Source organism: Equus quagga, chromosome 13 (assembly GCF_021613505.1).
Source record: "Equus quagga isolate Etosha38 chromosome 13, UCLA_HA_Equagga_1.0, whole genome shotgun sequence".
Lineage (NCBI taxonomy): Eukaryota > Metazoa > Chordata > Mammalia > Perissodactyla > Equidae > Equus > Equus quagga.
In genome coordinates, this window is record NC_060279.1 from 28,813,285 (window position 1) to 28,836,600 (window position 23,316).

At 41.5% G+C, this 23,316-nt stretch overlaps 1 protein-coding gene across 3 annotated transcripts in view; it reads left to right on the forward strand.

The window, feature by feature from the left end:
- The window catches only part of DDR2 (discoidin domain receptor tyrosine kinase 2), a 158,987-nt gene that overhangs the window by 99,961 nt on the left and 35,710 nt on the right, over nucleotides 1-23,316 (forward strand). For all 3 annotated transcript variants that reach the window (XM_046681098.1, XM_046681099.1, XM_046681097.1), the window contains one exon: nucleotides 22,391-22,493. In XM_046681098.1, the coding sequence (XP_046537054.1) occupies nucleotides 22,391-22,493 (103 nt within the window). The remainder of the gene's footprint in view (nucleotides 1-22,390; nucleotides 22,494-23,316) is intronic.

Consider the following 23,316-nt stretch of genomic DNA (forward strand, 5'->3'; position numbering starts at 1 on the left):
GGAATTTGGATCTTTTCCAATTTGGGCCCATTTTGAGTAAAGCTCCTATAATCTTTCTTGTAAAGGTCTTTTGGTAGACGTGTATACTCGACTCTTTTGGATACATACCTAGAAGTGGAATTGCTGGGTTCTGTGTTACATATGCTGTTTTTCTACATACTACCAAACAGTTTTCCAAAGCGATTTTCCTAAGTGACCATTCCATGGTAGCGTATGAGAGTTCCAGTGGCTCCATTTTGTATTTGGATTCCTGAAAGCATTTTCACTTAGCCCTATTCATATTAGCATGAAGGTACATTTGTGAAAATGCTCACCTTTTTCCCCTCCCCAAAATTCCATTTCCATAGGATATTCTTTATACCTTAACAGAAAATATAGTCAAAACACCTTAAAATCTCAGATTTATTGGTTTAATATATCCAGTGACTTATTACTTTCTTGTAACAAGCTTAGTTGGTGCACCTCTGATCTAAACTTGGACACTGTTCTTTCCTTATTCTGGTCTGTATTCATCTCTCTCGGTTGGAGTTTGGTTGCCTTCTACTACATATAACAAGCCCAGAGTCCTTCTCCCTGCTTTGGTCTCCAAGGAAGGGTCTCTGTGAGTGCACAGAATGGTAGGATGTTTTGGTGCTAGGCACACTCATTGAGATTGGTATGGCATGAGGACATTTAAAGGACTAAGCCAGAAGAGCCAGCCGTCTGTGTTAGAGAACACTGCGGTAGCCCTGGAGCAGATAAAAGGCTGTTTGAAGACAGAAAACAGTTATCTTTGAAGCATTATTTCCCCTATTCCTGGTGCTAGCTATTCTATTGGCTCTTTCTGCCTGAGAAAAAGAAATAAAAGTTGTGAATTGCAAAGATCTTTATAGGAACACGGAATATTTGCAGTATATTGAAGGAATAATCTTTTTCTTTACCATTTCTTCTATTTTACCAAGGTAAGCTGGAGAGAAGCAGTTGAGAGTTGTCATCAGTGAGTCTAGAAGCAAAGCTGGGGCTCATGGAGTCTTATGGCTTGCACACTGATGAACATAGAGTAGGTATATAATAAATGCATGTTGATTTAAGGATAACTTTTCAGAAGTTCTTTATTGGCGTCTACTGAAAGACTGAAAGTAACAGAGTAAATTCTGCTACTAACTACTAAGCCCGTTATATTTTCCCCATGGGCTGGGCATGTGGTACAAATAGATGGAATGTTGGACTTAAATCAGGAGAACCGGATTATAAACAAATCTTATATACAGCCAATTGTTAAAATATTGAAATATGTTTTAGTGGATTATTGTCTATAAATATTCTTTGGCAAATAGTAACTGAGCTAAGCATTAAATTCAATTAATAATATAAAGTCTAAACCAAACATTAATTTAAGCTCACTTTGAAGATTTCACCATGACTATTGGTCAATGAACCTTCTGACTTAGCATGACTTATTGATAATAGAGATACTGAATATTTAAAAATATCAATCCAGAAAAATCTGCAGAAGCCAACAAAGTGTAAATAATGTTGATGTTTAGAGAAATTCTACTATTTGAGATCATAAGTCTCCTACAGGTGTCACCACGTGGAGGCTGCAGAGTAAGGCTTGTGTGATATAGGTAGTAGGTCAAGGCACAATGGCAGTGGGACTTTGACAGTGGCAGCAAAGCAGGTGGGGCAGGTGGTGTTAGTGGCATTTCCAGTAATGGCAGTGTTGAAGGTGGCATTGTCACAGGGGGTTGCAGTGGAGGCTATGCAGGTCTACTAGCCATCTTCCAGCTGCAATAGTGCACCAGAGGTTGGGACCTCCTGACTGTCAATTTGATGGAGGAAATCACTAGAAAAGTTTGAGGTAGTTACCTCTGTCACAATTGTGGCTCAGGAGTATCATTTATCTATTAGCATCTGCATCAAAAAATCATCCCAACAATTTCTGGAAAGCATTTCTACAAATCAGTAAATGATTTGGACGTTATTAGAACATGCTGATGAATGATTTACAATTCATTTGGAAAATAATGTTTAAGTCATTTAGAAAATTATTTTGAAGAACAACCCCTAGTTATAATCCTGGCTTGGTCTTAAATTAGCTGTGTGACATTGGCAAGTTGTTTATTCCTTTTTGTACTTCCTTAATCCTTTAACCTATAGTAAGATGATGTTGGATTAGATAATTTATGAGACTCCTTCTGTCACAAACTTACTATGATTTTATGGTGTGGGAGCTTTACTGTCCACATTGTAGGATATTGGTGGGCTTTGGGCTTGGGAGCGGGGTCCCTGAACTTGTATGGCTGTTTGTTGTAAGAAAGACCATTTGTCCCCAACTCCCTGCCACTTTCCAGGCTCAGGGATCTGAACTCTGAACTTCGGGAGAAGTTCCTATGAGGCTAAGCACATAGGAGATGGCTGATAAATATTTTAAAAATTTAAACCCTGAAATGCCCTAGTGGCAGGTTGGGTACAGAAATCTGGTTTAGCCTAACCTGAAGAAGATTCGTGGTACTAGAAGCCACCATGATCTAGGGCATCTTTCTCTCTAGAGATGGGTCCAAGAAGGAGCATTTCAGGCAGGAGAAATAGCATATGCAGTGGCTGGGAGAGAGGGAGAAATACAGTGGTGCTCCCTGCTGGAGGGTGATGAGTGAGGGACCCAAAGGGGGCAGCTTTTCCATCCTCCTGTAGGGTTTGGGTCAAGTGTCCCCTCTTTCTCAACTTGGACTGGGGCTACTGGACTTAATAGTAGAGATGAGAGTACCTCCATGAGAAGGGGAAGTCTTTAGACTCCACAATGAAGTACAAGAATGCTCCGGGCGATAGTAGTTGTTTGATCAGCCACCAGGGTCAGGCTCCTCAAGAAGGCATACCACCAGTGTTTCAATGGCCAGTGGGGACCCAGAACCTTATGGATTTCCAAGTAGGAGGATGCTTAGAAGTAACCTGACTATCCTGAAAACCTAGCCTGGGAGTCTGAAGTCCTGAGGACTCCCCCAGCCAACTAGATAACTGCTGTGTGTGAAGAGCACAGGGGCAGTTTGCCTTATTCTCCTGACTTGGCCTGTGACAACTGCTTGTGCTTGGAAAAGGGAGAAACACCTCTTCTCCCCAGCAGGCAACCAAGACATTTAGGATCCATTGTACAGAGCCAGGGCGGGACAGTGCTGGGACTTCCCATTTCCATTTCGAATTTTCACTTCATAGAAAGCAGTCAGCTTCCTGGCAATTCAGAGTCCTGGGATGGAGGTGTCCTCCTTTGGTGTCTAGAATGTTCCCACTTTGAAAAGAAGGACAAAGACATTAGGGGTTTGGGATTCTGACAGGAGCTCTTCTTTCCTAACTGGCTCCAAATGTGTTTTGGGTTCATCATGGTGGTTTTGTCCCTTCCAGCATCAATTCTACATTCCAGGGAGTTCTTAGGATTTAGGCAACCAGAATCGTAGGCTATTCATGTTGCAATGAACCTTAGAGATATCTAAGTCCCTCTTCCTCATTTTACAGATAAAGGAACTGGGCGTCAAAGGAGATGAGTGATTTGTCCATGATCATACATCTGGCTAATAGTAAAGCAAGAACCCATGGCTCCTGTCTCCCAGCCTCAAGTTCATGCCAGGAGACCACCTGCCCCTTCAGGGAGCCATTTGAGGAAATGAGCTTTCCATATTAATCATGTATAGCTGTGCAGCCTCATGGTTTCCTTTCTGGGACTTCCAATGTACATTTATGGGAGCAAGAGGTAATTGGGGTTTGAGGGACAGCCTCAGGCCAAGGACTGGGAGCAAGACTATCAGGATGATGTGGAACTCACACTTGGAAACTTGGTCCTGTTAGTATGCTCAGCAGGCAAGGCTAGAGCTACAAGCCTTTTGGGACCAACCCACCATGACAGACACTGAAGCACTAGAGACACTCCAGTCCCTTCTGCATAGAGTTATCCCCTTCTCCACACCCCCTTGTCTCCCACCAAGGCTGATACACGTTGCTTTATCTTCATACATCTCCAAAGTGGAAAATCGTTTTCGTTTCCCTGAATTTTCGTCACTCATGTCCCCAGAGATGTGCGGATAGGGTTCATGGAGCCTCATCTGTTAATGAGAATGTGGTTTCTGAAACCAGGCCTGAGGTGCTAGTGCTGTGTATGTGTGTGTGTACCTGTTTTATATGGCCTGAGCAGGGCCTGAGGAGGGAGATAAAAAAGCTGGGAAGAGACCTCCCTGTGTGAATTTCTCTTAAGTGAGCAATGCTACATGATGCTCGAATTGGCTCTGTCTTGCTTGTGTGTTTGTTGAGTCTGGCCTGAGGGTGGCCTCTGCTATCCTTCCTGCCAGGAAATGGATCTTCCTCTGGGGACAACAGAAACTCATCTGCCCCTTAAGCACCCTAGGTTGTGCCAAATAGGGGAAAAGAGAATGCAGAGTTTAAAGAAGTGTACCAACGAATAGTCAATGAATGCTTAGTATATTCCTGCTACCATTCTAAGTGATATCAACAAACTTAACCTTCATGATGATCTTGTGAAGTAGGTAGTATTACTATTCCTGTTTCAGAAAGGAGAAATTGAGGCCCAGGTCATCATTAGGTCACTCACTCAAGGTTACAGACCTAGCCAAGTGACCGTGCTGGGATGCGATCCATCTCCAGCCAGCACATTCTTGACCACTGTGCTATTGCCTCCTGGAGTGTTAATAAACACACAGAATGTTCATGTGCTGCCCAATCAGGTCAAGTCTCTGTTGGCCAAGATACTGAAGGTATGAGAGTGAGCTAGAGATGAAGGATTTGCCAGGCTAGGTGAAAAGAGGAAGGGAGAGCATTTGAGCTTCAGAAAAGGCACAGAGGCACAAATAGAAAACAAGAGAGTGGAGACTGTCATCATTGAGGGGTCCTGAGGGCAAAGGTGTGGTTAGGGTTGCAGCAAAAATAGGAACCACATAGTTTTGGGATCCTCAGTATGTGACAAGTGCTTTCTGATCAAAGGCTTTGTCTTCACCCAGTGATAACAAGATGCTATGCCATGTCCTCCCTCCCAGTATGCAGGTTCCTTTTGCTATAAGATTTCAACAAATCTGGGACCAGGACCTTCCAAGATTTAGACAGGCAATAAGCCTCCTGAGCCCTCTTTCCAGATTGTTTCCCAAACTGGTGATTCTTCTTGATCTTAAGGTCATACTATGGACAGTGTGGAGAGTGTGTGCTGACAGTGGAGTATGATGACAACATGGGGTGGTGAATCATGTATGGTAGGGCAATGGAAATCAAGAGATCTAGATTCTAGTTCCAGCCCTGTCACTATCTGGCTTTGTGACTTTAGGTAAATCTCTGTACCTCTCTTTGCTCACTTATAAAATGGGAAGAATCAGCTCCGCTCTCTGTACTTCATAGGGTTACTGTGGGGAGACAAAATGAGATAGTGGAAGGCAATGGGCTTTGGAAAGTTATACGCAAACATTAAAGGTTGTGATTTGTTACTTTTGGAAGAGAAGAAAATTAAAATAACCCAAACTCCATAAGACAATAGTTCCTATCAAGCAGATGATGGAAGAGGAAAGAGAAAAAGAGTTCACTAGTGACCATTATGGTCCCTTGTGGTCTCCAAGAGAGACTCAAGTTACCTTTGGGTAATGGGGCTTTGAACAACCATGAACTCTGGCCATCCTAACTCCAAGGGACACAGGGTCCTGTGCCCAGGCTGAGCATATCCATAACACTGTATTTTCTCAGGGGAGAATACTATGATTGTTGACTTAGCTCTTGATCTTAGCCAGCGGGCCTCTGAAGAGCATGAATGTGGCAAGATAGGCCTCCCAGAATTTTTCAGTGGTTTGGAGACATACACAGTAAAGTAAAGTAAAAGTTAAGACATTCAAAACAGTGAGGGTTTTTTTTTTTGGCTTAAGTAGGAGGTGAAGAGTTGTTAAAAAAATATGCAACTTTTTTTTTCCTGATTCACAGATGTTTATGACTTGAATCTTTGTCTTATTTGGTGCAGTGATGATCTCTTATGCACTCATGGCTGACACCTAGCACGGTGCTTGGCTTATACACATAATCACTAAGTGTTTGAGGAATAAGGAGAAGGCAGGAAGGGTGGAGGTCAAGGAGCTCCCAGGCATCTCTGTATTTTTCTGCAAAAAAGGATCTAAATTACACCATATGACACTTGATCTCACAAAGATGGTAGGAAGTTGCGAAGGAGCATGTAAGCATAGCATCCCTTTAAACACTGGGGATGCTAAGTACAGAGTGAGTAAACCAGAAGGTGGAGGACAGACTGAAGTCTCCTGAACTGCAGCTACCAACGTGCAGTACTGGAGCTCCAGCCTTCTGGTGTCCAAGAGCCGGGAGAGCATTCTTCCTGCAGAGGGAGAGCAGTGTCTGTGCTTATTCATAAACATCTAAGGTCTCCCTGCTTTGGCTTATTGACAGAGCATTTTAGTAGCTATGAATAAAGGAAAATGTGCTTAATTTTACCCAAATATGTGTCAAGCTCTTACTCTTGGCATTTCAAGGGAGGAATTCAGATTCAATCTTTGGGTGCTATAACCTACTGTCAAGATAGAAGATCTAGCGATGAAGTGTATCTTCTACATACAAGCGTTGCTAACTTAAGAAATGATTCGTCCTGGCATAGCAGGAGCCCTGGCTGTGAAGATGGGGCAAGTCCTCCTTGGGGAAGTTATAATTTCAATTTGTTTGTTTGTCTTTCTTAAGTTAGACCAATATTTAGGACTTTGTTATGGCTTTTCTTATTGAAAAACTTGCTCAATAGTGATGGATAGCTGTACTACCACTACTCTTACTATTATAATAAAAACAACAACATGATATATCTTTGGTTACTGGCTGTGTTTCTTGATTAAATAAAATTGATCTCTAATTTCTCTTGAGAGGATGAAGTGTTTCTGAAGTCAGCATTGCAGATCCACCGAAGGTACGCTTTGCTGTTAGAACTTATAGCTTGAATATGGGCCACAGCACCTGAAAATGGAATCTGAATTCTTCCCTTGAAATGCTAAGAGTAAGAGCTTTACACGTATTTGGGTAAATTTAAGCACGTTTTCCCTTATTTATAGTCATAAAATGCCCTGCCTGTGGGCAGAAACTAGCTTGGCTCACTTCCCTGTGAATCTAGGGAGGTCTTCTCTTTAGAAATATGTTTGGATCTTCGGCTTTCTTAAGAGAATGTGAACCCAAAGAAGAGCTAGATAAAATTCATAAATCTTCTATTTGAAGGCATCTGACTGCTGCTGAGGAAGCAAGAACAGAGGAGCTAAAGCTTCAGAGAAGGGTGAATCTGAGAGATAAGATAACTTCTGCAGCCACTTTTAACCATTTGTCAGTGTGAGGCAGAGGCAAGAGGCTGACTTGGGGCTTTGCACTGTGGAGGGTCAGCACAGGACAAAGTCCCAGACTGGCCAACAGTTATCACAGGCGGATCTGCCTTTAGTTGCTGGAGTAGAATATCCACACTCAGGGTAGTTGGTGGAGTATAAGCTTGAAATCTTGGTCATTCAGTGCTTTTCAAAAACTCCTGTGTGTTCTCTGGAGCCTCTCTCCCTGTTGGGTCCTGAACTTTAATCTTTGTCTTAACAGACTCTCAAAGACTCAGCTCGGATTTCTCCTTAGGTTTACACATCCCCCTTTTATACAGCCCCGATATTTGGTAAGTGTACTGAGCAAGAAAAATGCTGCCTGCTAGAGGGATCCCAGGTCTCCTTCAAAAGCTCTGGGACTTTGTCCTGTGCTGACCCTCCACAGTGCAAAGCCCCAAGTCAGCCTCTTGCCTCTGCCTCACACTGACAAATGGTTAAAAGTGGCTGCAGAAGTTATCTTATCTCTCAGATTCACCCTTCTCTGAAGCTTTAGCTCCCCTGTTCTCGCTTCCTCAGCAGCGGTCAGATGCCTTCAAATAGAAAATTTATGAATTTTATCTAGCTCTTCTAGTTATCCTCAGGTGGAACACCGATTACTGCAAGCTACTCCATCCCACCTGGAAATAGGAATAAAAAGTTAACTTTACCCTTTGCCATTGTGATTCCTGTTAACTGATTATGTTTTACCTTTTGAATTGGCTCAGAGCCAAATTTGAGGCCCGTCACTCACAAAGGGTATAGAACCAAATGTAATGTGTTTTGGATATCAACCTTAGCTCTAGCTTATTGGATTGTCCCTATTTTCTTTCCCCTTAACCCATTATTTCTTCAAGTATTTATTTATTTTTGTATCTTATATAACTTTGGAAGCCAACTTCAATCTTTTTTTTTTAGACTGAGTCAGAGTAAAAACAATTTTTAAAAGCCTAACCTTTATTAAACATTGCTGCTCTAAATACTTGACATATATTGACTCATCTTTCCTTACAGCATTCCTGTAAACAAGCACCATTATTACGGTTAAACTGAGAGGGGGTAAACTTAAGTAGCCTTCCCAAGGCTGTCAAACCTCTGAGCTGCTTGCGAAAGAGTGAATGTAATGTTGAAAACAAAGAATGCCCTCTCTTCCTCCTAGACGTCATTTATCGAGGCCTATTACATTCCATGAAGAGCGCAAAGTTCTTTGTATACATTATATTAAGTCTCTACAACAACCCTGCTTGGCAGGACTATTGAAGATGAGGAAATTGAGGTTCAGAGAGGTTTAGTAACTTGTCTTGGGGTCTCATAATTTCGAAGTGGGAGAATCAAGTTTTAAGCATAGATTTATTATGATCCTAAACCATGCCCCACTTTTCTTCTCAACTCCTGACCTTCATGGCTACCAGCTGTCTCTTCAACTTACCTCCCTGTTGGAGGAAAGGACATACTGTCTATGAGGCCTTCACTGACTTGGTTAACCGGGAAAAAGAATGTATCTTGTCTGACCCTCACCTCAGTACCCTGAAATCCAACACAGTTTGAGGACCCCTCTTCTGGAACTCTGCAATAATTCTTTCTGGAAAGTACTTTGGGCTTCTAGGAAAACTACAATTCTAAAAGGCTACTTCTAAGGAGAATTTCAATTTGGGCAAAAGAGATCTTGGTAAAATGGCCTCATTGTACCTAGAGGAATCCAAACAATCTTCCTGGCCCCTAGCAGGGCCCCGTCATGTGGACATTCACCCAAACAGCGAATCATTCTGAATTAGCCTGCAATGTGGGGCTTGTAGGGAGCAAGGGCCCATGTGACAGCTTCTTTAATTGGACCACCTTGTCATTTCTGGAACTGGAAGAGCTAGATTATGGTAGCCTGGGGTCAAAGAAAGAGGAACCAAAGATCAGGAGACCAGAATTCCAGTCCTGGTTACACTAGTCAGCTGTGCATCCTTGAGTAAGTCGCTTCACCTTTCTGAGCCTCAGAGGTTCTGATATTTAACATGGAGCCATTGGAGGGGTTGGTTTCCTAAAGTCCCTTCCTGGCTCTGAAGTTTTTTGATTGCAGATGTTCTTTTAGACCATAGACCATCTTGGGTCCCCTGGTTGACCCCAATAATCCCCATCCTGGTCAGTCTTGTCTTCCTTGTGCCCAGAGAGTCCCAGGTGTCAGCTCTCTGTGCCTCAGGCCTCACGTGTGCCAGGTGTGTGTTTTCCTGGAAGCTGCATATAGGACATTCATTGACGAGTAAGCCTGTGGTCTGGAGCGAGCAGTGAGATGGTAAACATCATGGAACAAGCAGCCCTTCAGGCTCTCAACCTTGGCAGCATAATATGAAAATAATTCTTGGGAAGCTGGGGCCTGGTGGCAGCTGCTTCTCTTAGCCTCCCTGCCAGGCCCTACCAGAGCTTGGGACAGATTGAGCTCCGGGCTGGGCATGCAGCAGCCAGTGCTGGTAGTTTTCCACTCTGGGAAACTGGAAAGTGAATTGGCTTCTCTGTCCAGGAGATTGGTGGGTAGCGGAATCGTCAAGAAACCACCAAGACAACTCAGCAGGCAAAATCAGGAGATACTTTGCTGCTGGGTCTCTTGCTTCCTTTGCTGTTCTCCGCCTTTCCATGCTTCTTTATATTTCATAATGCAGCATTCAAAGACAGATTGGTGGGATCCGATAAACAATGTAGTGGGCTTGGGGAAAGCAAGGGGGCCTGACATTTAGGACTTGGGCCTATTTGGCAGTTCTGAGTCTTTGCTATTGGCTGGGATCCCTTCCACAGAAGAAGTTTACCAAAAATAGGCATATTCAATAGAAAAACCACACTGGTACTGCTGAGATGTGCCACGTTGGTTGTCCTGGGCCAAGGCTTATCCTGGTTCCAAAGACCCACTAGGATGAGAAAGGCCATCCAAGATCAGCTTGTCTAATTTCCTGTGCTCTTTCTCTGAGGCCCCTGGGAATACTGATTCACCAAGAAACTTTGCATAATGGCTGCTTTGCTGGCTCTTATCTCTGAATTCCATATCTTTACCCTTGTATTTCTTGGTCCCACTTCTAGACCTCCAGACACACTCCCATTGTCTGAAGGGGGTTTGCAATACTTGTGGCCCAGGGCCTTCCTCTTGCATTGAGCTGGGGATCCTCATCAAGGCACAGAGCTTCCTGTGTTTTCTCTTTTTTCTCTCCTCTGTGCTTCTCCTCACCAAAGGCTGGGGATCCCTCCTTAGTACAACTTGTTGGATAGTTATCCAGTGTCCATTGACTAACATTCATGCCGGGACTTCTCTTCCTTTCATGCAAATACCCACAAAGCTCTTAAAGAGCATCCCCACTCCTCATTGTCCTCTGGAGATGGTCGTGAACTGGGAACCAGATGGTGCCCATGCTGACAAACCTTGACCATTATTGGGGAGAGCACTGCTTGCTGATGTGCAGTTGAGCAAGGTATGTCTTCAGCAAATATGTGCCGAGTATCTGCCATGGCCAGGCACTTTTGGAGGTTCTGAGCAGAGAAATGAATCTACAACACCTGCCCTGAAGAGTTCAACACATGGTGAAGTCCACAGCCTCCATGCATGCATCCTTGCATTCATCCGTCCATCTACCCATCTCTCTACCTTTTTGTTTACTTATTTGCTAAATGTGTGTTGAGCATCTAATACGTGCTATGTGTTGGTAGTCGCTGAGGGGGGAAAGGAAGAATCTGACATGATTACTATTCTCAAAATTGCTTACCATTTCAATAAGGAGGTAAACAAGCACAGGTGAAATGGAACATCTCTGGTGAAGGTTGTTACCTAAAAGAACCCCCCACTGTCACTTTTGTCCCCATACCATGTTTTAGTGTTTCCCATAGTTTTCTCACATTACCTTAAATAGTAATAGCTAGTAGTAGCTATTGTTGAATAAACAATTTGATTGCATATTTGATTATTGAAAATCTATTGTCTTTTGTCTGTCTCCCCTACCAGAATGTAAGGTCCATGAGATAAATCATTTTGTCTGTCTTGTTCTCTACTGTGTCCTGAGAGTAGTACCTGACACGTAGCAGGAACTTATTTGTTAAATAAATTCATGAACAAAAAGATAGGTCGCAATCAATTATGTAACAACCCAGACTTACAAGAAAGTCTCATGTATCTGGTTAAACGTCATTAACAGGGGCTGCCCTTTACTGACTTCCCAGGTCTTTGTTTTGAGCCCTGTAATAATGAACAACAGAAAACTCTTCTTCTCTCACTTTTCCAACAGATGTTTATTGAGCACTCAGTTAATGCCAGATTAGAAACTGGGGAGACAACGGAGAGAAAGATAGACATTTCCTGCCCTCATGAGGCTTACTGTAAAGACTGAAATGAAACAAACATTATCTATATTACAAGTGGGAAAAGCCTATATAGGAAAACCAATGCATTGTAAAAGCATATAACAGAGATTCCTAATTTACCCAAGGGCTCAGAGGAATTCCCTGAGGGAGGGCTAGTCCGAGAGCTGGAAGATGAGTGAGAGTCAGCAGGTAAAGGAGAGGGGAGGAAGAACACTTCCGTAAAGGGAGCATCACATACAGAGAGACCCTGAGGCTGGAAGGTACTTTGTGCATTTATGAAGTTGAAGTAAGACCACTGTGCTGGGATATGGATTGCAAAGATCTGGGGATAGCCCAAGGTGAGGCTGGAGAGGTCAGCTGAGGCCTGACATTGTCCTAAGAAGAATGGACAGCTTCATGAACATGAAGGTTCATGTCAGAACAATGTTTTAGGAATCACATTTGGGCTGCTGTATGGAGAAGGGATGATGGAGGAACCAAGAGGAAGAGCTTGAAGGCATAGTGGTCCAGATGGGAGGTGGCGGAGGGTGGGCCCTGTATGGGAAGAGTAGAGAAGACAAAGAGTTGGACTCAAGAAATTTGCAGGAGATGGCATTTGTAGCATTTGCTGAAGAACTGAATGATTCTCAAAGGCCAGATTTATTTCTCACCCCTTGATTGCCTCCTAGCAGGAATAACATGTCACCTATCATTCCTGAACTCCTCTTCTCCAAGACTTCCTTATTGGTCTCCAAGCAGATGTTCAGAGCCACCCATCTTGACTCAGGGAGATTCCTCCAGTCCTCATCAATGTTGTTGCCACTCTTTTGTCCACACACAGTTGGCTTAAACCCTTTTGTGTAATGGAAGAACTGGAGGGGATGAGCAGGAGGCGAGCTGTCACACATTTAGCATTTTCGTCACGTGGAGAACTGAAGCCTCGTCTCATCCTCCAGCTCCTCTAGTTATCAAACTTGAGTGGGCATCAAAGTCACCTGGAGGGCTGGTGAAAACATTGTTTGCTGGGCCCCACCCCAAGAGAGTCTGATTCAGTAGGTCTGGGGTGGGGACTGAGGGTTTGCATTTCTAACAACTTCCCTGGTAATGGTGATGCTGCTGGTCCTGGGAAGACACTTTGAGGATGGCCGCTCTAACATAATGGCAGCCAAGGAGAGCAAAGAGCCTTTGACACCAAACAGAGTATTCTAGGTAGATGTCTGTCTTTCTCTCCTCTCTTGCTCTCTCTCTTAACTATGGAAAGTTCCTGTATGGGTTTAGTTAGAACACAAAATTGAAAGGATTCTTGAGCCCAGGAAATATAGTTGAACTGAAATGTTTCATAAAGGCAGCTGCAGCTGCAGCAGCTCTGTTAAAATGTCTTGGTTGCTGTTCCCAGGATAAGCAGTGCCTTGGTGGGGAAGTTATTTGCAACAATATCATGACTCACCCTGTGCGACCCTCCTTCCCCATTTCTGGTTTACTTTAGATGTTCCGAGAAGCAGAAGTTCTCATTACATTCATGGCCCAGTGACTAGAGAGGCATGATAGCCAGGAATGAAAGCCTTGTGGGACGGTGTGTGTGGATGTCTCTGGCTGTCCATCATGGCCCCAGAGATTCATCACATGTCTAGACTTAAAGGGACGTGAGAGCAGTGGTTCCCAAGCCTGGCTGCATAGCACAATCACCTGGGAAACTTTAAAAATATGCAGGTTCCTGGGCTCAGCTTCAGATATATCAAAGAAAATTCTCCCAAGAGAGGGCTCATAAATGTGTATTCTAGAACCTTCCCAAGAAAATCTAAAGCAATTGGTCCAAGGACTGGCTTTTGGGAACCGCTGTCTTTGAAAATGTCAAATCCAGCTCTCTTGCTTTCCACATGAGGAAACTGAGACCCAAAGACAGTGTGGAGTTTGCTCAGATGGCACATGGTATAAGTGCTAGAGCCAGGAGTGGATTTGAAATCTCCTGATTTTCAGAGGTTGTGTAGCTTAGAGAGGTCACAGACTTTAGAGTCAGATTCTAAACTGAGTCATTATTTACCCAATGAATGGCCTTGGGCAGTCATTTAAACTCTGGAGAATGGGTGATTAGTAGAAACCATGAAATAATGAATAAGAAAATACCTATCACATTGCCTGACACTTGCTAAATGCTTCAAAATGAAGCATCAAATTTATTTCATCAAATTTAAGAAACTGCTGTCTCTAAGATGTATCGTGACTTTAGGTAACTTTAAGGAAAAAAACAGTTAAACTATGACTCACTCTTTGCTTGTAAGATGCAATCAGATTTCAGATACTTTAATGTGTGAAAAAAAAGTGGGAAATACAGTACAGACCTTCCTTGACTTACAGTGGAGTTATGTCCTAATAAACCCATGGTAAGTTGAAAATGCACCTACCAAACATCATAGCTGAGCCTAGCCTGTCTTAAATGTGCTCGGAACACTATGTTAGCCTACAGTTGGACAAAATCATCTTACACAAAGCCTATCTTATAATAAGGTGTTGAATTTCTCAGGTAGCTTATTGAACAGTGTACTGAAAGTGGAAAACAGAATGGTCGTATGGGTACAGAATGGTTGTAAGTGTTTACCCTTGTGATCCTGTGGCTGACTGGGAGCTGTGGCTCGCTGCTGCTGCCCAGCATGATGAGAAAGTACCATACCACATATAGTTAGCCCAGGAAAAGATCAAAATCCAAAATTCGAAGTGTGGTTTCTACTGAATGCGTATCGCTTTTGCACCATCATGAAGTCGAGCCATCATTAAGTTGGGGACCATCTGTATTCCACTTTTCTTTCCTTGACCCTATGAAGATTGTTACATTACTAAATTAAATACTTAAACTAAAGTAAATGCAAATTCCTGAAAAAGAAGCATACTTAGTGTGCTTGAGGAGCAGCAAGGAGGCCAGTGTGGCTGAGGGGAGAGTGGGATGGAGATGAGGTCCAAGACCCCCCGGGAATATGTTATGAGGGGCCCTGGAGACCATGTAAGGATTTGGAATTGTATTATGAGTGAGATGGGAAGTTATTGGATGTCTATGAGCGGAAGAGTTACATGATCTGACTTACATTTTAATAGATACATGGAGCAAGGTGGACCAAGGGAGACCAGTTAGGAGATTACTGTTCTAGTCCTGGTGATAGAAGACAGTGAATTGGCCTAGAATGGTAACAGACTAGGTGGGGAGAAGTTGGTGGGATATTGGAATATTTTTAGAGGATTTTCTATCAGCCGATGGGTTGGATATAAAATATTGCGGGAGTCGAGGATAGCCTCAAGATTTTTGGCTTCAGTGATTGGAAGAATGGAGTTGGCTGAAGTGGGAAAGACTAGAGGATAAGATTTAGAGGGAGACTATATTTTAATCAACTTTATTGTTACAACTAATCTATATCTATCTCTAAGATTTACCTTCTTTTTTCAGTAAATTTATTTTCAATAAATATTTTTGAGCACCTATTCTCTCCCCAGATGTGCACTGAGAAATAAAAATGAACGAGATACAGTCTCCCCCTCTTTTTTTTCAAAAGGTTTGCCATCTGTAAGGGAGATAGGACTCACACACACAAATAGCTATATTACAAAACTATTACAAAGCAGTATGTATCCAATGCTACAAGAGAGAGAATACAAATGTTGGAAATCAGAGGAACAAGAAATTTATTGGAATTGATACTATCCCTTTATGTGAAGCATCTTCCCCTCAGACAGTCACTTGGCTTCCTATCTTCCTTCACTCAGACCTCTGCTCAAAGCCATTTTATCTGAAAGGCCTTCCTGATTGCTTTACATAAAAGTGCACCTATTCCCTTCCCATATTTAATTTTTTTCCACAGCATTTGCCATCTTCTCCTATATTATATATTTATTTCTTTATTATCTCTTTCCTCACACTAGATTATAAACTTCGTGACAAAAGCCACTTTGTCTGTTTTGTTTACTGCTGTATCCTCGCAGTGCTCAAAAAATCGTTGAGTGAATGAATTAATAAAAATAAGAATTTAAAAAGTCCGTGGATTTGGAAAGCAATAAGCAAACAAGTAAATTGTCATGCTGGGCTGAGGTTGGAGACAGGACTGGATTCATCAAAAAAGCTTTGGTTTCAGAAAGGAGGGAAGGTGCCAGAGTGCAGCTCTCTTACTAACCTGTGGCAGTTCTGTCAGCAGCCTGGAATCTTGGGAGAAACAGCCGCCTCAGGTCACTCTTTTGGTTCAAGCAGAGGAGGGGCAGTCTGGTATATTGGGATGAGCTTTGAATCAGGACTCAGAAATGCGGGCTAAGTCAAACCCCTACCATTTAAATAGCTGTGGGACTTCCACTGGTTTCCTCGTATATAATTTGTGAGTAAGAGTACATGCCCTGCCTGCCACACAGGGTTATTGTAAAGATGAAAAAAGGTAGGCAATGGGACAGCACTTTGTGAATTATGAACAGCTGTATTTTAGGCATCAAGACGGCACATGGGGGCACTCTGACATGGATGAAAGCCAAAGAAACCAGGATTGACTGCCTTGGCCAGCCAGGCCCCATCCCCAGGAGGTCCCTGAGGAAGATATACACATAGAGGACAGTTGCAAAGGGAAAGCAAAGTTCTACTTTATTAGTAGCTTGGCTTGTGTCCCAAATGCCAACACAAGTGCTCTGGTAAACCAGACTGGGGCATGTAGCATTGTGGGTTAAGTGCCTCCAGGAACCTCTCTTTGCCCATTACGTCACTGGTACTGAAGACTGAAACACTTAGCACATCCAACCACAGGTAGGATAAACACTGAGAGAGGGGCCAGAGCAGACCTTCAGTCAGGGTTTGGCCTCCGCTGCATAATGAGATGGAGCAGAAGAGAGGGCCACGCCCAGTGTATGACTTTTGAAATGTACATTGACCTCACTCATTGGTAATTTTGGCCTCATTGGCAACCAATATTATTATGTCCTCATCCTTACTCCTCCCTTCCATTTCACATTCCAGAGAGTTTAGAATTTAAGAATTTGATGCTTCATTCCTGAACAGTCCAGATTTGCACTTAAAATATAAGCATAATGATTATCTGCAAAACCTATCACCTCAGATGGAGAAATTGTGCATTTGACAAGACTAAGCAAAATGATACTAAATACCCACGTCCAACTCTTGATTCAAATCTGACTTGGAAAAGGTAGTGGACAGGAATACAGAAGTGTTTTAGTTGGGTATATGGCCACGTTTCTTGCCAAAGCAGCCTGGACATGGTTTTGCTTAATCACACTGCTTCTGGAAGTATCACTGGTCCTCGGCCCAGACCATCCTCTTTCCTAGGGTCAGACAAGAATCCAGGAGCTTTTCTTGGTATGATACAGGCAGAAGGGCCTCTTGCCTTCAGTTCGTCACAGTGCCAGTGGATAACCTCATTCTCCAAGTCCATGACGTGCCTTAAGGACAGAAGTTCTGGGGCTCCTGTGCCAAGCTTGGGCACTATGCTCACAGGAAACCATTTTCCCTTTGATGTTTTGCTGCCTCCGTAGGGCACTTCTGGAAATGGGGCTTGGTCCTGTTAGTGCTGTTAACTTGACTACCTCTGTCCCCTTCCAAGCCTAGGGAAGTCACCTTTCTTCCTGCCACCTCTACTCCATCCTACCGTCTCTTAACGAGGGTGGGCTTTCCAGGAAGCCGTTTGTCGTCAAGCAGTTTCTTATTTCTGCCTGGTAAACATAAACCTCCCATGGGGTGAAGTAACATGAAGGCCTTGCTTCCTGCTTTGAAAAGGAGAGTGAAGACATACAAATAAAAATCTCAACATATTATTCTGCCTCAGAGGTTACTTTCTGAAAAAGTATGATTTGATGTGTAATTGACATACAGTAAACTGCACACATTAAAACTGCACAATTTGGTCTGTTTTGACATATGTATAAACCCGTGAAATCATCACTCTAATCAAGATAATGACCATATCCACCACCAGCAAAACTTTCTTTGTGCCCCTTTGTAATTCCTCCCGCCCACTCCTCCCTTCCCCAGGAAACCACTGATCTGCTTTCTGTCACTATAGATTGACTTGTTTTCATTTTCTAGAGTTACATATAAATGGAAGCATACAGTATGTACTCTTTTTGTCTAACTTCTTTCACTCAGTGTAACTGTTTTGAAATCTATCTGTGTTGTAGCATGCATCAATAGATTATTCTTTTTTGTCGCTGAGTAACAGAGATGGGAGTGAGGAGCCTAGGGTGCAAAATGCAAGGAGGCACTCACTCTCAGGACCCTGCAAAGGCAGCGCTGGCATTTCCATGACCCTGGGAGTGAGCGCCTCCTTACATTTTTCACTCTAGGTTCCTCACTTGCTTCCTTCTAATCCCAGTCCTGCTCCGTAGTATTCCATTGTGTGGATATTACATAATTTGTTTATCCATTTACCTGTTCATAGACATATGATTGTTTCCTAATTTGGGTTGTCTATTATGAAGAAAGTTGTTATAAATACTCATGAGTCTTTGTATAGACAGACACTTTTATTTCTCTTGGGTAAATACCTAGGAGTGGAGTGGCTACATAATATGATAGGTATATGTATGTGTGGTTCTATTTCTGGATTTTTCCTCTTTCATTGATATATTTGTCTATCTTTACACCAATATCACACTGTCTTGATAACTGTAGCTTTATAATAACCTTAAAATCTATTGTCAGTCTTCCCTCTTTGATCTTCTTTTTCAAAATTGCTTTGGCTATTCTGGGTCTTTGCATTTCTATGTGAATATTAGAATCATTTTGTTTATTTAAACAAAAATGCCTGTTAAGACTTTGGGTAGAATAGACATCTTAATAGTATTGAGTTTTTGACCCTTGAACATTGTATATATCTCCATTTATTTAGATCTTTAATTTCTCTCAACAATGTTGGGTAGTTTTCATTGTATAAGTCTTTCACATCTTTTGTCATGTTTATCCCTAAGTATTTTATAATTTTTGATGCTACTCTAACTTGTATTTGTTCACTACTAGTATATGGAAATGCAACCGATTGTTGTGTATTACTAACTCATTTATTAGCTATGGTAGTAGCTTTTTTGTAGATTCTCTCTGATTTTTTACTATAACTGATCTTATTATCTGCAATTAAAAACAGTTTACTTCTTTCCAATATGGGTGCTTTTTATTATTTTTTTTCCCCTTGCCTTATTGCTCTATCTGGAAGTTGTAATATAATGGTTTTTTTATTGAGGTATAATTGACATATAATATTATACTAGGTTCAGGTTTACAACATAATGATTCTTTATTTGTATGTATCGCTAAATGATCACCATAATAAGTCTAATTAACATCTGTCACCATACGTAGTGAAAAAGATTTTTTTTCTTGTGATGAGAACTTTAAGATCTACTCTCTTAGCAGCTTTCAAATATGCAATAGCGTATTATTAACTATAATCACCATGTTGTACATTACATCCTCATGACTTATTTATTGTATAACTGGAAGTTTATATCTTTTGTCTCCCTTCACGCATTTCACCTATTCCCCACCCCCTGCCTCTGACAACCATCAATCTGTTCTCTGTATCTACAAATTTAGGTTTTTCTGTTTTTTAGATTCCACATATAAGTTAGATCATGCAGTATTCATCTTTCTCTGTCTGACTTATTTCACTTAGCATGATGCCCTCAAGGTTCATCCATGTTGTCGCAAATGGCAAGATTTCATTCTTTTTTATGGCCAAATGATATTCCTCTCTGTGTGTGTCTGTGTATGTGTGTGTGTGTGTATGTGTGTGACATTTTCTTTATCCATTCATCCATCGATGGACACTTAGATTGTTTCCATATCTTGGCTGTTGTAAATAATGCTGCAATGAACATGGAGGTATATATATCTTTTTGAGTTAGCGTTTTTGTTTCCTTGGAGAAATCCAAGAAGTAGAATTGCAAGATCACATGGCAGTCTATTTTTAGTTTTTTGAGGACACTCCATACTGTTTTCCATAGTGGCTGCATCAATTTACTTTCCCACCAATAGTGCACAAGGATTCCCTTTTGTCCACATCCTTACCAACACTTTTTATTTCTTGTCTTTTTCATAATAGCCATTTTAACAGGTGTGAGGTGCTATCTCATCATGGTTTTGATTTGTGTTTCCCTACCAAACTTTTCATCATTGTGAAATACCATCTTCGTTCTTTGTCTTGAAATCTTTTGTGTCTGGTGCTGATATAACCACTCTTGCTTTCTTTGGATTAAGTTTTCATGGTATATCTTTTTCCATTCTTTTACTTGTAACTTATGTGGGTTTTTATATTTAAAGCATGTTTCTCATAGGTAATATATAGTTTAAACTTAAAAAAAATCCAATCTGACAATCTCTACTTTCTAATTAGACTATTTAGACCATTTATATTTAATGGGAGTATTTATATGGCTAATCAAAAAATCTATATTTTTGCCATTTGTTTTCTGTTTATCCTATCTTTTTTATTTCCTTTTTTCTGACATTTTTTTCAATTGATTGAATTTTTTATGATTCCATTTTATCTCTTCTTGAATTACTGGCATTAAGTCTTTTAAAAAATATTATTTTAGTGCTTGCTTTAGGATTTATAGTGTACATCTTTAACTAAAGTCTATCTTCAAGTGATATTGTATCACTTCACATAGAGTATAACAACCTTTCAACAAGATAACTTTCTTTGTTTCCCTTCAAATCTTTATGCTATTGTTGTCATTCATTTTACTTTCGTATATATTGTAAACCCCACAATATGTTGTTATTATTTTTCTTTAAAGAGTCCATTACCACTTAAAGAGACAGAAATAGCATGAAAAATCGACATATATTTACTTTGTAATTGCCATTTTGAATGGGAAATTTGCTCTCATCTCTATCTTTGGTCCTCTGTTCATAGTATGTCCTTTTTCTCTGACTGCTTTTAAAATTTTCTCTTTATCGCCTGCTTTAAAAAATTGGATTATGATATGCTGCAGTATAGTTTTCTCCAAGCTTTTTGTGCTTCAGTTCATTGAGCTACTTGGGTTTACAGTTTTCACCAATTTGAAAAAATTTCCATCATTTTTTATTCAAATGACTTTTTGTCTTCCTCCCTCCTCTTCTTCAAAGAATCCATTTCCATATATATTAGGATGCTTGAAATTGTTCACAACTTCCTGATGTTCTGCTTTTTGTTAATTGATTGATTAATTGATTGATTCTCTTTTCTGTCATTGTTTCATTAAAGATTATTTCTACTGCTGTCTTTAAGTTCATGAATCTTTTCTTCAATGTATAACCTGCTTTGATTCCATCCAATGTATTTTATCTCACATGTTCAAGTTTTATCTTTAGAAATTTGATTTACATCTTTTCTACATTGTCTATAGCTCTCCTTGTATTTCTGAACACATGTAATACAGTTATAACTGTTTTAATGTTCTCTTTTTCCGGTTCTAACTTCTATATTAATTCAGAATCAGTTTCAATTGATTGGTATTTTTTTCTCATTGTAGGTTCTATTCCCCTGCTTGTCTACATGCCCAGCATTTTTTTTTTTAATGCGTGGGACATATTTCTACGAAAAAATTATTCAGTATTTATCTGAAATTTAAATTTAGCTAGGAATCCTGTATTTTATCTGATAACCCTATGTCCTGAGAGCTCTAGTCCCCTTGATCTCTCCAGACCCTTCTCTTTGGCTCTTCAACTCAGGGCATCCTCCAGCTTCTGCCTAAGTTCTCACTTACTGTACTGCAGCCTGAATACTCTCTCATGGCAGTAAGCTGATACCATTGTAGGGCTCATCTTCTCTGTTTCCTCTCTCAAGGATTGCTGTCCTTTGTTGTCTGATATTCATTCTATTGAAACTCAGTTTTTCATGTACTTTGTCCATTTTTTGGTTGTTTTACCAAGGAGAGTAAATCTGTTCCCTGTTAGTCCCTATTACTCTATCTTGGTTGGAAGTGGAAGTCCATCTCCAGAGGTTATTATTGTTAGCTGGAGGCCAAAACATGGTGCTTTTGGGGGCCAAAGCTGTGTTCAACTCCTTTGTAGGAGACTTTACTGGCTTTTCTCCATAGTTTTGTGCAATCAGCTATCTAGAAGAAAAGAATGCTATACATCATAGAGGGCACCTGCTGATAATGAGGATGACTGACTACTGTTGGGAAACTGATTAGAAGTGTGTGCCTGCTAATAAGGGAATGGGGATGGGCCATGGGGTTATTACCAAATAAAAGGATAAATCAGCACCTTACATTATGTTATATTACGTGTCAGAATTTGGTCCAAAAGATAGATTTGGCTGAGGATCAATGCTTGGATGATTGATTGGTAATAAGTTTGAAGACAGGGCCAGGAAGAAAAGGCAAAGGGGCTGGCCTGGTGGTGCAGCGGTTAAATGCGCACATTCCACTTCTCGGCGGCCCGGGGTTCGCTCGCCTCGATCCCGGGTGCGGACATGGCACTACTTGGCATGCCATGCTGTGGTAGGCGTCCCACATATAAAGTAGAGGAAGATGGGCATGGATGTTAGCTCAGGGCCAGGCTTTCTCAGCAAAAAGAGGAGGACTGGCAGTAGTTAGCTCAGGGCTAATCTTCCTCAAAAAATAGAAAGAAAAGGCAAAGAGAGTGAGGTTAATCAAACTGGGGTCATAGAGGGACTTAGAAAGGTTCAGGCCGCTTCTTTCCTACCAATAATCAGTTACATTCTCCATGGTGGTCTCTGGAAATAAAAATAAAAGCATTTCCTCTCTTTACTCATTGGTTTCTCTTGGTCTAGCCATATGCCGCTATCCTCTGGGAATGTCAGGGGGCCATATTCCAGATGAGGACATCACAGCTTCCAGTCAGTGGTCAGAATCCACAGCTGCCAAATATGGAAGGTAAGGATGGCTACCCCAAGAAAGCCTGAGTTCTGTGTTGAACAGTTTTCCTGACTTAAGGGGTTAGGAAAGAAGGGTACTTGGTGGGCACCTGTGGGAATGATGCAAGGACATCAAGTGGGCCTGTTTTCAGGGTCCGGCAGCATGTGGTGGCCTAGTAACCTCATTCCAACCACAGAGGCCCTAGAACTACACCACTCACAGCATATGGGTTCTTTGATATGCAGTGAATTTGCTTTACTTCACTTTCTCACTGTCAGCTGCTGCAGGAAGGGGACTACAGTGGTAGCATGAGAAGGGGTGGATTGTGTAGGACACTGGGAGTTGGAGACTCGGTCTTCTTCTCGGTGAGTGTCTGTGAAACATCACTCATAGTGCAAAGCATCAAGGACTTAAACAGACATTGAGGCCTCCAGCAAGTTCTTCCCTTCTCTCAAGGATATCTCCCGCAAAAGGGCCAACTTCATCCATAAACAGAGTATGGTGGGTTCCTTGTGGTCTAATACAAGGGGTCCCCTAAAGCAATAAATATCTTTGTCAAAAACTACTCTGCTTGTTAGGGCCTAATCCTCCTCCTGGAATCTAATTCTTTCAGTATAAAGTATTGATTTCTGTTAAAATGGAATCACCCTTAAGAAAAACAACCCTGGTAAACCTCCATAATTTCTATCTCAGTGTGTAAAAGATTAGAGTGATGGTTGGTGGGGTTTGAAGGGAGCAGCAATTAGTAGGTGACATCTGTGAGAAAAGACACATTCCAGGGAACAGGGAAAGTGGTAAGAGGTTCGTCAAAGAAATTTTATACTGATTTCACAATTTTCCT